At 42.5% G+C, this 19,305-nt stretch overlaps 1 protein-coding gene across 1 annotated transcript in view; it reads right to left on the reverse strand.

The window, feature by feature from the left end:
- TBCD (tubulin folding cofactor D) overlaps positions 1-19,305 on the reverse strand; it is a 1,666,801-nt gene that overhangs the window by 1,324,315 nt on the left and 323,181 nt on the right. The window contains 1 exon segment of the mRNA XM_069200356.1: positions 7,241-7,377. Coding sequence (XP_069056457.1) covers positions 7,241-7,377 — 137 coding nt within the window.

Consider the following 19,305-nt stretch of genomic DNA (forward strand, 5'->3'; position numbering starts at 1 on the left):
AAGAAATGTATTTCATATGTTATTTTCCAGTAGCAATGTTAATTTATTTTGGAAATATGACTGTGGTTACATCAATCAATTCTCCAGTTGCATTTACCTCTTCCTTTCAATAATATATTTTTGGGTTTCCTATCTATTCCTAATATTACTTATGGTAACTATAAATGTGTTCATTTCGAGTGCATTTCAAGAAATTACACTTTCTAGAAAGATGTTTACATATCCATGTGGAATGGTTTATGTAGAAACCACAGAACACATAATTGCCATGCTTTTAGTACTCACACAATCTCTTTTTTGGTGACCCTCGACAGACTTTTCTTAACTAAAAGAAACTAGTTTTGCTATCACATTCTTGCAAAACAATGTTTTCTACCCACCACCACTGTTAATTTTTATATCCAATATTGTAATTTATGATCCTATATATTTCACTGTAAATTATACATTAAATGTAGATTATAAAGTATATCAAATTCACCAGAATCATTTCTTTCCTTCATCTTTATTTCTGTCCATTTTCCCCTTTTTTCGAATTGTAATTTATTTTTTATGTCTTCTTCACTTTATTAAAGTTTAACCTACCTATTGAATGATAACCTTTACAGGACAAATGATAGATTTTACAAGTACATGCAGAAACTGAAATTATTAACACCATATTCTTGTTAATTTTGCAGTATGTTTATATCATCTAACATACGTGTAACCTGTACTAATTTACAATGATAATTTTTATTGGGACTGCTATGGATGTATTAAGTTCTTCTTAATTTTATTTACAATTGCCATACCATGATGAATGCTACTTAAATAGTGTACCCACTGAGACAGGTGTACAAAAGATAAGCAAATACTAGAGCATCTGACAGCATCATGATACTGGTCCATTCATCACAATATTATGCTGGCAACTTAACCCCTTGGTCTCCAAGGACGTAACAGTTATGTCCTTGGCTGCAGCGCTGAGGCGCCAAGGACGTAACCATTACACCCTGGAACCAGCTCGCTCCACCTATGAGCCTCCCACCCACCCCCCAGGACAACTATGGAAGGGGAATCGCTTCCACTTCCACCCCATCATCTAACGACATCAGCACGCTATCGCCCGCTGACATCATCAGAGGGTGCCGGAGGGAGAAGAAGGTGAGTTTCTAATCCGGCCGGGAGGGGACTGCTATGAAAGGGTTTTCCTTTTCCTCAATGTCTCTTTCAGCATTCCTGCTGCTCGATCGCACCGCGATCAGGCAACAGGAATACCTATTTCATTACGGGAGAGCAGCCCCTTAGGCAAGGGTCCCTACCTTTAGGGGGAATGTTATTTATCACCATTCCCCACCCCCGGGGGCAGATCGGCATGTTATTTTTAGGCCGATTCATGAACGCCAGGGATTATTTCCTTTTGGGTTTGTGTGTGTGTGGGGGGGTGGCCCCTTTGGTTAGGGTCGTCCCCCAAAGAGGGCACAGCACTGTAGGCCATTTCTGCCCCCCTATTTTTTTTTTTTAGGCCCAGCTTCCTCCAAGGAGGGCAGAAGCGACTAAGACACCAGTAATTTTTTGTTTTTAGTCAATTTCAGTACGGGAAGCAGCCCCCTGGGCAAGGGTTGCTCCCCTTTAGGGGGGCAATATGTTTCATGCCATTTCTGCCCTCCTTGGAGGGCAGATCGGCCTATTATTTTTAGGCTGATCTGCCCCCAAGAGGGGCAGAAACCACGATGATACCAGGGATTTTTTACTTTTGTTTTATTGTGTTGGGGGGGCACCCCTTGGGTTAGGGCCAACCCCCAGAGAGGGCACCGCACCCTTGGGGACAGATTGGCCTATCTATTTTTAGGCCCATGTGCCCCCAAAGGGGATAGAAGCCACTAAGGCACCAGGGGAAATGTCTAAATGTTTGGTGACGGGGTGGTTGTCGACTAGCAAAGTATTTATATTTCTGATTATAATGTTTTTGTTCTAGTTCAAAGCATTTGCTTCCTTTGTTGCGACTCTTTGCGATTTTGGCAGTGGTTGACCAGCAGATTGCATAGTTGCATGTTTTTAGGTAAGAAAAAACAATTTACTCCAAATGACTGTTGTTGCCATGCATGAATGACATTTTTTAAGAGGTGTACCAAGTGCAGGACAGTGTGTGAAATTGCCCTTAGATTTATGTTGCCTTATGTGTAATTTTATTTTCTTTCTTCTTTTTAGTGGGATATCACTGGTGATTGCTGTGGGTGTGCAGAGTAGCTGCTGGTCAGTCTAGAATTTTCAGGCAAGTGAGTGGTATAGTTTTTGAGTTTATAACTCTTAGTGATAAAGCCACACTTTGTTCATTACTTATCTTACACAGTGCTGGTTGTTAGTGATGCATTTGTTCAGTTACTTTTTGTAGGAAAGATCATGGCTAGCCATTGGATGGCTGCTCAGCAGGTTGTTGGTATGCTTTTTGAGTCATCTTCTGACCATGATTATGAGACTGACTTTGCATCTAAAGCAGAGGAGGAAGAGCAAGATTCTGTAAGTGAATTTTCGGTCAGAGAGGAATCGTCTGATGATGAAGCTACTCTCAGTGCTGATGAAGTGCCTGTTTAGAGGAGGACAATGATGTGCAGCAGCCAGCAGCTGAAAGGCTTCCCATTGGAAGACCTGACCTCTGGGTTGCCCAAACATGGAGCAGCTGGAGTTGCCTGCCTTTACTTGTCTCCCGAGTTGTAGAGTGAATACAGAAAACTTTTTGCCTGTCAATTTCTTTCAGTTTTTTATGGACGATGTATTTTTGGAAGAGATTGTTGAGCAGACTAATTTGTATGCGGAGCAGTATTTGAGGGACAACGCGTAGGCCATACTCTAGAGCCAGCCGGTGGATTCCCACAAATCTGAAAGAGTTGAAAAAATTAAGTAGTTTAACTTTTTAAATGGGGCTGATAAGGAAGCCATCGTTGTCTTCGTACTAGTCTACTAGTCCCTTGATGGCAACTGCTATATTTCTTGCAGCCATGAGTCGTAACCAGTATGAGCTTCTTTGGATGCTGCATTTTGTTGATAATGCTTTAGCCTTTCCACAAGATCACCCTGATTCTGATCGCCTTTTTAAGATTAGACCTGTCCTTGATCATTTTGTAGATCGGTTTTCAGAGGTCTATTTTCCAGGCAAAGAAATAGCGGTGGATGAGTCTATGGTCCTGTTCAAGGGTCGTTTGATTTTTAGGCAGTACATTCCTAGCAAGAGGGCATGTTACGGAATTAAATTGTTTTTGCTGTCTGAAAGTAGTACAGGGTATGTTTATAATTTTCGGGTCTACACTGCAGGGATTCCAGTATTGACCCCACTGGTTGTCCGCTCACTTTTGGAGTTAGCAAGAAAATTGTGTGGAAACTTGGTAGACGACTGTTTAACAAGGGTCACCATTTGTATGCAGATAACGTCTACACTGGAGTGCAGTTGTTCAAGGAATTGTTCAGAGTGGAAACTGTTGCTTGTGGCACAATCTGTTCTAACTGTAAAGGCTATCCAAGGGAGCTTATCTGTAAAACAAAAAAACAAAAAAACAAAAACTTGAGGGGACAGTGCAGTGCCTTGCGGAATGATGAGCTTTTAGCTCTAAAATATGCAGGTGGGATGTCTACATGCTAACTACCATCCATGATGAGAGTACTTCCCCTGTGACTGTTTGGGGTCAGATTGCCAAAGTGCACAAAACTGTGTGTATTTTGGACTACAATAAGCACATGGGTTGTGCTGATAGAGTAGATCAGAGGTTGCAACCTTATATTGCTGCCTATAAGGCTTACGTTTGGAATAAGAAATTAGTGGTTGACCTGTTCCATTTAGCAACTTTTAATGCTTTTGTTGTGTTCAAGAATAGTTCTCCAGCATCAAGGATGACATTTGTGAAATTTCAGAAGTCTGTCATAGCGAGCCTTGTTGTGCTGGAACAGGCATGGGTTCCTAGAGAAGCAGTGGTGGAGGATGTGGCTAGATTGAAAGATCATCACTTCACTGAGCACATTCCTCCCACAGCTAAAAAAGGCAATCCTGCTAAGAGATGTAGAGTCTGTGCTTTAAGAGGTATCTGGAAGGAGACTCGTATGTACTGCCCAGATTGCCCTTCAAAGCCTGGGCTGTGTGTGGGTGGCTGTTTCAGGAGCACTCAAACTCAAAAAACTTACTGGGAACTACCATGAGCATAAACTGCCTGATTTATATTTTTTTTATGTTCAGTTTCAAGGTTGGGAATACTGTCATGTATTTAGTTCGAGCTTTTGTGTTTGTAGTTTTCTACTTATTTCTAATTAGTTAGTGTTTTTTTTTGTTAGTTTTTTAAAAGTGATGGCGGTGTGCGTGGAGTGGCACTTGGCTGGTGGTGTGCGTAGAGTGGTGCTTTGCTGGCGGTGCGCATGGAGTGGTGCTTTGCTGGCGGTGCGCATGGAGTGGTGCTTAGCTGGCGGTGCGCGTGGAGTGACGCCTGGCTGGCGGTGTGCGTGGAGTGACGCCTGGCTGGCGGCGTGCGTGGAGTGACGCCTGGCTGGCGGCGTGCGTGGAGTGACACCTGGCTGGCGGCGTGCGTGGAGTGACGCCTGGCTGGCGGCGTAAACAGTGACTTGCTGTTGGCCACTGCAACACATTGCTAGCCAAACGCCAGTCCACACTCCCATCAGCTAGTGTGATTGCTGTGTCAGGCATGTGGGCGTTTGAAAGTGATTGGCCTTTGAATGGTGCTGTCTGTTGATGCAAGTGTTATAATGTGCGGCGTGAATGGTCTTGTGCATGTCATGTATGAAAGGTGTGTGAATAGACTGTAAAGTGGTTGGTGCCTTATCGCAGCTTTACAGCTCACGAGCTGTGAGTCATTGGTTCAGTTTATTGGCCTTTCAGTTATTAACAGTGCATTTCATTTTCGTGAAATCTCTTGTTAATAAAATTTTATTTACTGAACCATCACTCACCCTTGTGCCAACCAGAATGTGTGGAAAAAATGAAAGCCTGCTCCGCTGTAATCAGGCATCAAACTACACCCGTGACATGCTAAGTGTCTTGGGTGGGATGCCGATGATGAAGCATGCCACCAACTATGTTGGTGAGTGAGGGGTCTTTTTAACATAACCTAGGTGCATTTCTTTTCACAATTTTAGTGTTTGGAACATCATAGAAGGCCGTGGACACATCCAAATGACCTATTACAAAACTATCTGTTTTGCAGGAGGTGGGGCACTTGCGTTTTTGGCCCTGGGGGCAGCGGTCATCTAGGGAAACCTACCAAACCCAAACATTTTGAAAACTAGACACCAGGTGGAGTCCATGGAGGTGTGGCTTGTGTGGATCCCCCAACATTTTCTCACCCATACTCCCTGTAAACCTTAAAAAAGCATATTTTCCACACTTTTCTTTGTAGGACCACCGCACCACCACAAATTTCCTACCACCCAGCGTTCCCCTCAGTCTCCCAAGTAAATGATACCTTCCCAAAGCAGAGTCAGCCTAAAAATGTATAAAAAATAAATTGTGCTTATCATTTTGCTGCGCTATCCCTCAATTTCTACACGTTTTTAGCCTTTTCCCGTTGCAGGCAACTGGGCCACCCACACAAGTGAGATATCATTTTTATCCCCAGACCGAGGGGAACATTAGGTGGCAGGAAATTTGTATCTTTGAGGTTTGCAGAGGAGTCTGTAAAAACATGTTAGGGGATCCACGCAAGCTACACCTCCCTGGACTTCTCCAGGTGTCTAGTTTAAAAAAATGTTTTGCCAAATTTTGAGGTTTGCAAAGGATCCTGGGTAACAGAACCTGGTGAGAGTCCCACAAGTCACCCCATCCTGGATTCCCCTAGGTGTCTAGCTCTGAAAAATGCACAGGTGTGGTAGGTTTCCCTAGGTGCCGGCTCAGCTAGAGGCCAAAATCCACAGCTAGGCACTTTCCAAAAAACACGTCAGACTTCAATGTAAAAATGTCATGTGTCCATGTTGCATTTCATGTCGTGGGCATTAGGCCTACCCATGCAAATGAGGTACCATTTTTATTGGGAGACCTGGGGGAACACGGAATAGAAGAACAAGTGTTATTTTCCCTTGACTTTCTCTACATTTTTTCCTTCCAAATGTAAGACAGTGCGTAAAAATGACATCTATTTGAGAAATGCCCAGTAATTCACCTGCTAGTATGGAGACCCTGGAATGCAGAGATGTGCAAATAGCCACTGCTTCTCAACACCTTATCTTGTCCCCGTTTTGGAAATACAAAGGTTTCCTTGATACCTATTTTTCACTCTTTATATTTCACCAAATGAATTGCTGTATACCTGGTATACAATGAAAACCCACTGCAAGGTGCAGCCCCTTTATTGGCTCTTGGTACCTAGGGTTCTTGATGAACGTACAAGCCCTATATATACCCGCAACCAGAAGAGTCCAGCAGAAGTAACAGTATATTGCTTTTGAAAGCTGACATTGCAGGAAAAAGTTACAGATTAAAACGTGGAGAGAAATGGTTGTTTTTATTTCACCTCAATTTCAATATTTTTTTATTTCAGCTGTTATTTTCTGTAAGAAGACGTTGTAGGATCTACACAAATGACCCACACAAATGACCCCTGCTGAATTCAGAATTGTGTCTACTCTTCAGAAATGTTTATCTGTCCGGCATCTAGCATTGGTTTTACACCCATTTCTGTCACCAACAGGAAGGGGGCTAAAAGCACAAAACAATAGTAAAAATGGGTATGTCCTAGTAAAATGCCAAAATTGTGTTGAAAAATGTGGTTTTCTGATTAAAGTCTTCCTGTTCCTGAAAGCTGGGAAATGGTGATTGGAGCACAGAAAACCCTTTGTTGATGTCATTTTCAGGAGAAAAAAAAACCACATGCTTTCTTCTGCAGCACATTTTTCCCATTTTTTGCAAAAACAAACGTTTCACTGTATTTTGGCTAATTTCTTGGTCTCCTCCAGGGGAACCCACAAACTCTGGGTACCTCTAGAATCCCTAGGATGGTGGAAAAAAGGACGCAAATTTGGCGTGGGTACCTTATGTGGACAAAACAGTTATGAGGGCCTAAGCACAAACTTCCCCAAATAGCCAAAAGAAGGCTTGGCACCTGAGGGGGAAAAGGCCTGGCAGCGAAGGGGTTAAAGCATCTTTGAGGTAGCCTGAAATTCGAGACGGTTTGCAATGCAGATGTTTACACAAGCATAGAGATAGTAAACAGAAGTTTATATCCATTAAAGGGTAGCATAATAGTTTTCGTTGCCACCAACATACCTACAACATGTTCAATCTCTTCAGGGATATCATCATCTTCATCCTCATCACCAGGTAACTCTTCTGGGATGGAACTAATTTGACTTGGCACAGTAACTTGTAGATTAGCAGCCAAAGACCTAGAACCACGCTGATACCTACATAAAGAGAAGTTGAGATTGGAAGAAGGAAAAGTGAGATTGGAAGAAGAGAAAGAAAACTCACAAACATAGGTGGAATTACATATCTTGAGTAAGTAAAGAGCAACTGATAAGTACAATCCTTAAATGAGTAATATGTGGTTAATGTTTACTTACATTATAGATACCACAGTAGGAAGTGCAGATTATTGGTTAGGTCAATGCATTTAGATTCTGATGCTGAGTAGTCAGGTTTTGGATCAGATATATAAAACCCCCTACAGTAGTGCTCATATAGTTTTAGTACACTAATTGGATATACTGTGTTTATACGGATAACCTCTTTCTTTCATACAGGACCTGTTCAACATCAACTTTGGCATCTGGCCAAGAGCTTACACAACTCTCCAATGGGACACCATTTTCCCTTAGTGAATCTAATATGCAGAGCTTAAATTTGCTGAAGAATGATGGCCTGTGTCTAAATTAGTTTTTTGTGAGGCTACCACCAACGTCCAGTTCCTACTTTTCACACTGCCATCATTAGTGCTGCTCAGTACCTACCTGGCCACTACCCTAAGTCACCAGTGATGTGACTACCCTAGTGGCTGTTGACTGGCAGGGAGAAATGTTACATGGTGTATGTGGAGTAATGTTTTAATTTTTAGCGGAGTCTTAAATGTTTAGTTGTTAGTTCACATAACAGCGTAACTCTTAAACAGCTTACAAAAAATGAACCAAAATTGCACAAACATGTTCCAAGTATCTGTGGAAAGTCTTGCAAATTAAATAAATGGCGGCTGGTGATCTTTGAAAGTGTGAGGTGTAATACATATGGGTTTGAAAAGAAGCAGACAAGAGAGGTTTCATGCCTTCCTCACATGCAACTCTTTTGCCCACTTAGGTATAGCACTGCATCTTCACAAAAATGTGATAAAGGTCGGTAGGTTTTGAAAAGGCATTCATGAAGCATTCCAGTACATTCACAGAATGGGAAGCAATCTGGAAGTTCCTCAGAAGTGATGCAGGTTCGCCTTAAGAAAATGTTGAGAAAACCGTTTATTTTTCCAGTAGAATCTTGCTAAAAATGTTTAAATGTTATAGATGATCTACGGTATCCATAAAATAAAAATTCAGCTAGCCTATCATTCACCAAAGCATATATTGTTGTAATTTCATGTCAATTTCTCTGTCCTCTTCCATCCAAATAGATGCGTGATTTGTTATGTTATTCCTGACAATTACATTATTAAAATAAGAGTGTAAAAATAAATGCACACATCTTGCAATCTCAGATAATACATCAGAGGTAAGAGATTGTACAGGCTCACACAGCAGAGCTATTTCTCCGGTTACGGAGACCTTCGCTGGCATGTGACTGATGAAAATTTTAAGTTTCCAGATAAGGACCACTCACATATCTGATTTAAAAGGATATTTGGAAATACAAAAAACTGTCTACAAACCTAAGTCTATTAATTTGTGAAAATAAGCACATTTAGCTATCAAATTTTCAGAAAAATAAACTCAAATCCTCCAAACAGATTCTTATCATTTACCTGAAATAAAATACAACTCTTATCCAGAAATTCCAGCTTTTAAGTTTTAGAAAATACAGGTTTGATAATCGATCTTCTGGCTTTATCATTTTCATCAAGTAATGAAACACGCTATTGCCACACTCAAAGACACTTCTGGTTGCATAAGCATGTATTACCATTTGATGGCACAGAGGACCACAGAATAGCAATAAGTAATCAGCACTATTATGCTAGGGTCAGCAGAATTAACACCATCTGCGACCGAACTCCTGAGGCTCAGACTGTGGCATATTATAGTCTGGAAAAAGTCATAGCCAATGGACCCTGCAGGTACTTAGGTGACAAATTGGATGAGACATGGCAAGAGACACTCAGTTAAGGAGAAGATATGCAAAGCCAATTCAAACAAAGACAGACTGATATAATGCTTTCCTTGATTTTTATCACTGTAACTCTTGTTTTAGAGGGCTTCTTCTTTACCTTCTTAGCCTTTTTCTGCTGTAAAAACCCTTCAAACGTTTCATTGAATATATTTAGGTTCCCCTTTTCATTTTGGTGCCTCTGGAAAATACTCCTCAGTGGGACCACAGAAGGCTGCTTTACAATGCACTGTTAGTTGCAAGGTAAAGCTTACTGTCAAAATCAATTCTCTCTCTCTCACAATAACGGATGACAGAATATGCAGACTCATTAATTTCTGTATGTTCCCAGACCTCAGACACTTTTGCACTATGGCACTGTCTGAAGAGCAGGGCATGCCCCCCAAAGCATAAGGAATACGAGGAACAGAGGGCAGGTCCCCAGCTAGTGGTGCCAGTGGTGGACCGGACCTGGCCTGGCAGTTCGGGCTGGACTGTTCCCATGGGGAACAGGTTCAAGACTGATTTGCATATGGCTGGGTCCCAACTAGGGTGGCATGGTGGGCAAAACAACAATGGATTAAACCCAGATCTCTGACTGGTGGTGAGTGTTTGAAAAGTTTCAGAACTCTGTCCATCATCATTTTGTATTGATGATGTAATTGCTTGCCATGTGGGTATAAAATCCTGTAATGGGCCCCTGACAGGTGTCATACAATTGAGGGGCAGGAGAGGGAAGTCACCGTTTCGTATATGGTGTGCTCCATGAGGGAAAGCACACTTAGCTCTATCTTTCGCATTGTTGCCTCTGTAGGAACCACAATAGTAGTCCCATAAGGAGGTGGTTTGACCCTGCTGACGTTGATAGGAGGTGGAGACTTCTGAGGAGGTCACCTCTGAGCTGCCACCACAATCGGGATGACAAATGGTACCCCGAGGAGAGGGTGTCTGAAAGGCTCCTATTGCTTTTGCCGGCTCTGTAACTTTTTTGATGATTTCCAATGTGGCATCTACTTGGGGCCCAAAGAGATGTTCCTTGTCAAAGTGCATATTACGTACATTTTGTTGTACTTCTGGTTTAAAACTAGAAAACGTAGCCATGCATGACACCCAAGCAAAATGTTAGTATTAATCTCTTTAGCTACGTTGTCAGCAGTATCTAATGCACAGTGAACTGAGGTGTTGGAGATAAATTTGACCTCGGCCACAAATTCTTGCCCACTTTTTTTATGCTCATCTGGTAGATATTGGAGGAGATCCTCCATTTCATCCCAGTGGGCACTGTAGTAACGTGCCAGAAGGCCCTAAGAGTTCGTAATGCGCCAGTGATTAGCAGATTGTGCCACAACTCTCTTCCCCACAGCATCAAAACTCTTGCTCTCCTTATCCGGAGAAGTATCCCCATTTGCTTGCAAGTTGGTGCTTTTCCGAGCAGTGGCAGTGACAAGGGAGTCTGGTGGTAACTGGCCTCTAATGTATATGGGATCAGATGTGGAGGGCTTTTTTTTTCTTTAAAATCATCTCTGGGCGTTGTGAACCTAGCCCTAATATGATCCTTAAATATGTCTGCTGTGTGACGGAGGGTGCCCTTTAACAAAGGGAAATATTGTGTAGCCCTATGAATGGTTGAGAGTGTATCAAAGAGAAAGTCCTCTTCTAGTAGCTCGTTGTGTAATTTCACACTGTGAAAACACAGCAACTCAGGTTATAACCAACTTGCAAGATGCAGGGTCATCAGGAGGAGAGGGGTGGGCATGACAGAATTCCGGATCTGTATCTGGTGGGGTATCAGCATCATAGGCATCTCAGGGGTCATCTTGCGATGATGTCTTAAAAGTATCTTGTGCCCCATCATACTCAGCACTATCCCAGTGAGGAGACCCTTGAGGTGAGATGTCTAATGGATTGTCAATTTAATGCGGTGGCGAAGGTGAAGATGGTGGTGAAGGTGGTGAGGCTAGTAGAAGGAGCAAAGAGCTGGAGGCTTCGTCCACTCTCTCCCTGTGTTTTGGAGGAACCAGAATGTCCAGAGCCTCTTGAAAAGTTAGCCTCCTTTTAGATGGTGGCGAAGGGTTGGGGCCGAAGCTTTAGCAACAATACGCCCAGTGTGAAGCTGAATGCGGATCAGTTTTTGTTTAACATTCAGCTGTTCTTGGAGTCTATGAAGGATGGGCGCCACCGATGTGTCTGAACTAGACTTAGAACTCTGCTTCAAGAGTTTAAGATCCAACCCAGGTTTTGGTTTGGGCACTGAAGCTTTACTTTACTCTGCGTCAAGGCGTATACAATGACGGCAACCGTCGGCTTGGCACCGATGGTCGAGTAGGCACCAGCTGTCATTCTGGAGCCGAAGTGCTCTATGCCGAAGGCTAGGGCTTCGAATGGAGTTTAAGTGCTGAGCCACAAGGCAGGGTGTCCGAAGCAGTTGCTAGGTGCCGACCATGGCCAGAAGGCAGTGGCTGACCCAGGACCTCTGAGTGTGGATCCAGAGGGGCTGAGTGTCTCTTTGAGGGATTAACACGATGCAGAGGGGCAGGGGATACTGTACTCACAGGTTGTTGAGCCGGTGTATCGTCCCCCATTTCCAACTTGACCTCGAACAGCCCTCGATAGAAAACACCTCTTCTTCCGCAGCCAACGCTAAGGGTGGCCTTCCTCTTTTTCAGCATGTACCTGACCAAAGATGTCTGGAGTGTTGTTGATGGTTCTCCACGACATATCTAGAAGACAGGCTTGATGGTCCCGAAGAGTTTTCTTTGAGCGGAAGGATTTATAATTGTCACAGTCCGCTTCCCTGTGTTCAGGTGACAAACATAGGTCGCAGACCAAATGTTGGTCGGTGCCGGGATACTTCGCATTGCAACGTGGGCAATAACAGAAGGGTGTCTGTTCCATCACCAGCCAAGCATTCTCAGAAGAATGTTAGAGTTTGAAGGAAGGCTCTGAAGGGTGAGGCCCTGCAGGAGCCACGGCTGAAGTGAACAGAGACAATGAGCGATGTGGCTTAAAGTTGATACGCAGCTGGGAAACTTGACTATAACAACACCGATGAGGGAAATGGGTTACACGAACCGAAAGGCGAACCATGATGGAGTAGAAACAGAGCAATGGCACACATGTCCGAACGGTGTAAAGAAAACAATCTAACAATGGAGTTAATGCCCATCCGCATTATAACCAAGAGAAAGAGTCCTTGTGATTCGAAAGGCTTCTTTGAAGAAAAACAACTCGCACACATCCAGACCCAATACTAGATAGCATATGTATGCAAAGCATGTTTATCTACAGCTATACATGACTCAAACAAAAAATTATCCACAGATAACTGATGTCAGTCCACAAGGTGGGGAACTGAGAACTCAAGAAACAGGAGTAGAATGGACGTCAGGTTTGTGATAGCTTATCATTCTAAGCTATTGAAGTACTAAGATACTCTCACAAAAGAACCCATACATTACAACATGTAAAATATATGTCTATTCATAGTCGTGCATTTGAAGTACCAACACACAGGCAGTATTTCCAGATATTGTTTCTGAATCCCGATGAGGTGTGCAAAAAGGAATCGAGAAAACCAAAAAAAGTGACAAATACAGCACATAGCAAGTTTGATACCTTGGAATCTTATTAATAACGATGCTGCCTTGTTGGGAGGAGTAACGGTTGTGTGGGGGGTGCGGGGGATGTTAGGGGAGGAAGGGTGGGAAGGAATCTGTGGGAAGATTAGGCATCCACCAGAAATATTGTGACAGGACGTAACTAGCTTTTGTTTGTGATAAATACATTTCCTTAGAGATTCCTCACTTGAATGAGCCTCAGACAGTATTTGGAAGGTAGGATTGAGTACTGCCAGTAAACCAAGGAAATCACAGTTTGGATAAAGTATACCCTCTCTATGCCTGAGGTGTGAGGCAGAAGTCCTGTACAAAAGTAAGCCATGACGACCACGTAGCTGCTGGGCAGATGTCAGCAAATGGGGAGCCCTTGGAAAGAGCTGTGGAAGCAGACAAGGATTTGATAGAATGAGTGTGAATGCTTTCCCAATGGTGTTCCCTGTGGGGCATTGGAGAAATTGACTCAATGAGAAATGGTATGCTTGGTCAACGTCTTCCTCTTTTTAAAATGTTTTTTAGCTCCAGCGAAGCACTCAGAGCTGGTCATCAATACTGCCCATACACGTTGTCGGAAACCTAGCACACCTGTAGTCCAGCTTATGCAGACACTTCTCTTGCTTGGCGGCTGTGGAGGAGAAACTAAAGATAAAACGGCAAAGGACTGGCGCATAGGAACAGCAGAAACTACCTTGAGTAAGAAGGATGGACTGGTGCACAGAACCAACTTACACAAATAGAAATCTGTGTGAAGAACAGATGACCCATAATGGGCTGAAGTTCCAGGAGCCTGCAAACAAAAGTAATCACAACCAACAGAACAAGTCAAAACAATCAACCATGCATCAGCTCAAATGGAGATACCATCAATAAAGTCACAATATGTTTCAAATCTCACAGAGGAACAATACATGGAGCAGGAGGAAACAAATAAGGAAAATCTTTCATTAACCATGTGACTAGCAGTAATTTACGAGGGATGGTTGTCCACATGCGACTTAGCTCCCAACACAGGGTCTACGATCCCACACTGACCTGTTTCTTGATATTATGGATGGTATTTGTGTTGTATGCTGGAATCTGGATGTAGAACCCAGAGATGGACAGCAGCAAAGCCTTCAGCGGAAAAAGACAGTCTGCAGTTAGAGTACATTACTGTGCAGGTGCTGCTCTGACACAGGCAAAAGACCCATTGCAGTCATGTTTTGCCAGAGGAGCACCCCGGCCCAGCAAGGAGGCATCTGTGACTGCAGTAGTTGAGTCTGGGTAAGGTTGAACGACCAACACTTCAGAAGGTTGGAGGGGTCCAACTAACAGTGCAGATCCTAATGTACCAACTGGAAGGTCTGAAACCAAACATTAGAGTTTTACTTGTTGTTGCAGCCACTTCCCCTTCAGACACTAGTGATGGGTCTCATCTGTCACGTGGTGTGAGTCACCAACAGTATGCATATGGTCATGAGGCCCAGAAAGTGCAAAACCTACTGTCACATAGGTTCTCATTATCCTAATGAGACTACTGGATTCTGGCGGCAGAATCACCTGTACTGCGGAGGACTGAGTCTAATCCCGCTCCATGTGACGCCTGCCTAATATGGGTTTTTTCCGGCTAACTAGCACTGCCTCATCTCCACTCAAGAGCAGGGATGATAGGGCAACCAGGCGCATGACATATATAACTCCTCAGGGAAATCGTGGCCACTCAGATCTTGTCCGTTTCTCTCAGTTACATTAGTCTCAAATATGCAAAGACTATCAGAGGTAGAGTATAATTCATTAAAATTTTATTGAAGTACCTCCATTTTAGACATTGAGGCATGTATTGCAATAACTAGGACGATGAAGCACAATAAGATTGACATGGTGACAAGGAGAGTAAACCACAAGAATAACCTTACCATACTGTTACTATGGTTTATAAATATAGTTCCTACCTAAGCTAAGTTAGAGCACAGCATGTTAAGTTCTAATTCTGCCTTTCAAGTTCCCCCACGGGAAGACATCATCCCTCATACCTAAGCAGGAGGCCTCTAATCTAGATAGACACCATTCCCATATGCACCAGGAAGCAGGTAGTCTACACAAGCAACTGCAGCGAAGCAATCAGCATACCATTGTGGTCATCTTGCTGAAATCTCCCTCTAACGTGTATGGGGTGATGTAGTGTTTTATAATAAAACAGCTGATGTTCCAAGAAAAGATCCCCATGGAAGAGTGTGTACACTGGATACAAAGCGTACCACTTTTGCCGGCAACCTATCTTACTGTAGCTTTGAGAAAAGCACAGAATGAGAGAAATGTCTTGTTGAAGAATGCAGTGCTGTCCTAGGCGAAGAACAACTAGATATAGAAAATAAAACAAGACCGCAAATGTGGCTAATGTTAAAATATAAAAATGAGGCCGAATAAAATATATCTAAACCAAAGTGCACGGCGGCAGGCCTAGTTCGGTAAAATAACGTGTGTAAAATAATAGCTAAAACGGCTAAACAACACTACAGAGCCAGAATCCTAGTACAAGCCCTTATGCCAAGAGGCCATTAAGTCATAAATGCTAATTCCAGCAGTTTTGACATAGCCATTCATCACCTCTTGGTCAATAAAATGACTATTAAGGAGTTCGTGGAAATAACAAATATTAGTTGCCCATCAAGGAACAATACAGTTTGTGATGTATAAATAGTGATGGATTACAGAGTGAGCAGTAAAGAGTCCCAGTAGTGCTGTGAGCATACTTCATTTTCCCACTGATTGCAACACTGTCTTCCTGTCATGTCCCACAGTCACTTATATCAGCTATTCTTGCTCTAAAAACTCTGTATGGGTTGTATCAGTCGATGAGTTAAGCCATCTACTTCAGCACATGGCAATGAGGTGTCACTCTCACAGAACATAGCTGATCATGCGCATTGGGAAATGCTTTCACATGTCCTACCTTTGTTCTACTACACTTTTCTGTGCACTTTGTGTTATATATGGAAAATGTCACTTACCCAGTGTACATCTGTTCGTGGCATGTTCCGCTGCAGATTCACATGCTGTGCATACGTCTGCCATCTGGTGTTGGGCTCGGAGTGTTCCAAGTTATTTTTCTTCAAAGAAGTGTTTTTGAGTCACGGGATCAAGCGGCGACTCCTCGTCGGCTCCATTGCGCATGGGCATCGACTCCATGTTAGATTGTTTTCCCGCAGAGGGTAAGGTAGGAGTGATAGAGTATAAAGAAAAGAGATGTCCACGCAAAAGGAATATATATATATATATATATATATATATATATATATATATATATATATATACATACACACATACATACACACATACATGTGTACAAGTGTTTGTTTAACCTAAATGGCTACAGGCTTCCGGGGAGGTGGGAGGGTGCATGCGAATCTGCAGTGGAACATGCCACAAACAGATGTACACTGGGTAAGTGACATTTTCCATTCGATGGCATGTGTAGCTGCAGATACACATGCTGTGCATAGACTAGAAAGCAGTTATTCCTCCCATAAAAGCGGCGGTTAGCCTGGAGGAGTTGTAGTTGTTTGAAATAATGTTCTTAGTACAGCTTGACCAACTGGCTTGCTGCGCTGCTAAAACAGCTACACAATAATGTTTAGTAAATGTATGTGGTATTGACCAAGTAGCTGCTTTACATATTTCAGCCATTGGCATATTTCCGAAGAAGGCCATTGTAGCCCCTTTTTTCCTTGTGGAATGTGCTTTAGGTGCAACTAAGAGTAGTCTTTTAGTTTTAAGGTAACATGTTTGGATGCATTTTACTAGCCATCTTGCTAAACCTCGTTTTGAACTGGGGTTACCAGTATGAGGTTTTTGAAAAGCTACAAATAGCTGTTTAGTTTTCCTGAATGGTTTTGTTCCATCTATGTAGTACATTAGAGCTCTTTTAATATCTAATGTATGTAGAGCTCTTTCTCCCACAGAATCTGGCTGTGGGAAGAAGACTGGTAGTTCCACTGTTTGATTGATATGAAAAGGTGATACTACTTTAGGAAGAAATTTAGGGTTAGTTTGTAGTACGACTTTATGTTTATGTACTTGTATGAACTTGTAAAAGCTTGAACTTCACTAACTTTTCGCAATGATGTAATTGCAACTCAGAAGGCAACTTTCCTTGTTAAGAATTGCATTTGACATGAGTGCATAGGTTCAAATGGTGGGCCCATAAGTCGCGTAAGCACTAGGTTTGGATTCCACAAAGGCACTGGAGGTGTTCTAGGTGGGATGATGCGTTTTAAACCTTCCATGAAGGCTTTGATAACAGGAACTCTAAATAAAGAGTGGTGCTGTATATTTTGCAAATATGCGGAAATTGCAGTGAGATGTATTTTTATGGAAGAAAAAGCTAAATTTGATTTTTGTAAATGAAGCAAATAACATACAATATCTTGTGCTGATGCTGAAAGAGGGGCAATTTGTTTAGATTGACAGAAATATGCAAATCTTTTCCATTTGTTGGCATAGCACTGTCTGGTGGTGCGTTTTCTTGCTTGCTTAATTACTTCCATACATTCAGTTGGTAGTTGTAGATACCCAAATTCTATGACCTCAGGAGCCAAAACGCTAGATTGAGTGTGTTGGGATTTGGGTGCCTCATCTGCCCTTTGTTTTGTGTCAACAGATCTGGTCTGTTTGGGAGTTTGGAGTGTGGTAGTACTGACAGGTCTAATAGTGTTGTGTACCACGGCTGACGTGCCAACGTTGGCGCTATGAGTATCAGATTGAGTGTGTTTTGACGCAGTTTGACTAGAAATGGAATGAGTGGGAGAGAGGGAAAAGCGTAAGCAAATATCCCATACCAATTTATCCATAGAGCATTGCCCTTGGATAGGGGATGTGGGTATCTGGATGCAAAGTTTTGGCATTTTGCGTTTTCGCTGGTAGCGAACAGATCTATGTCTGGTGTTCCCCATTGAAGAAAGTATTTTTGAAGTACTTGAGGGTGAATCTCCTACTCATGTGTCTGTTGATGGTTTCTGCTGAGAACTTCTGCTAATTGGTTGTGTATCCCTGGAATGTACTTTGCTACCAGGTGAATTTGGTTGTGTATTGCCCATTTCCACATTTTTTGAGTTAGGAGGGAGAGCTGGGATGAATGTGTCCCTCCTTGTTTGTTTATATAATACATGGTGGTCATGTTGTCCGTTTTGATCAAGACATTTTTGTGAATCAGGAGAGGCTGAAAAGCTTTGAGTGCTAGGAAGACAGCTAGCAGCTCTAAGTGATTTATATGTAGCTGTTTGTGTTGAGCATCCCACTGTCCTTGAATGTTGTGATTGTTGAGGTGAGCTTCCCAGCCAATCATTGATGCATCTGTTGTAAGTATTGTCTGAGGCACAGGGCCTTGAAATGGCCGCCCTTTGTTTACATTTTTGGAATTCCACCACTGAAGGGACATGTATGTTTGGAGGTCTATCAACACTAGATCTTGAAGTTGATCCTGTGCTTGTGGCCATTGTTGTGCAAGGCACTGTTGCAAGGGCCATATGTTTGGTCTTGCATGTGGAACAACTGCAATACAGGATGCCATCATGCCCAATATTTTCATCACAAATTTGACAGTGTACTGTTGACCTTTCTTTATTTGTGTCAATATATTGTGAAATGCTTGCATTCTTTGCGTATTTGGACTTGCAAGCGCTTTTTGAGTATTTAGTATTGCCCCTAAATACTTTTGAATTTGCGCAGGTTGTAGTTGTGACTTTTGGTAGTTTATAGAGAACCCTAGGGTGTGCAGGGTTTGTATTACATAATGTGCACGGTTTTGACACTGAGTATGACTGTTTGATTTTATTAGCCAATCGTCTAGATATGAAAAGGCATGAATGTGTTGTCTTCTTAGGTAGGATCCGACTACCGCCAGGCATTTTGTGAATACCCTAAGAGCTGTTGTTATTCCGAAGGGTAACACTTTGAACTGATAATGCTTTCCTTGAATGACAAACCTGAGATATTTTCTGTGCGCAGGATGAATGGGTATGTGAAAAGACGCATCTTTGAGATCTAATGTTGCCATGAAATCGTGTTGCTGAAGTAGTGGGATAACATCCTGTAGTGTCACCATGTGAAAGTGTTCTGACAGGATGTAAAGATTGAGGATTCTGAGATCTAATATTGGCCTTAAGGTTCCGTCCTTTTTGGGAATGAGGAAATACAGTTAGTAAACTCCCGTTCCTATTTGATTTTGTGGCACAGCTTCTATTGCTTGTTTGAGTAATAGGGATTTGACTTCTTCCTGCAACAGAGTGATATGGTCTGTGGATAGACTGTGTGGTTTTGGTGGAATGTTTGGTGGAGTTTGTGTCAATTCTAGGCAATAGCCATTGTGGATAATTGATAATACCCAACTGTCTGTGGTAAAGTTTAGCCAATTGTTGTGGAACTTTTGCAGTCTTCCCCCCCCACAGGGGACGT

This window comes from Pleurodeles waltl, chromosome 7 (assembly GCF_031143425.1).
Source record: "Pleurodeles waltl isolate 20211129_DDA chromosome 7, aPleWal1.hap1.20221129, whole genome shotgun sequence".
Classification (NCBI taxonomy): Eukaryota; Metazoa; Chordata; class Amphibia; order Caudata; family Salamandridae; genus Pleurodeles; species Pleurodeles waltl.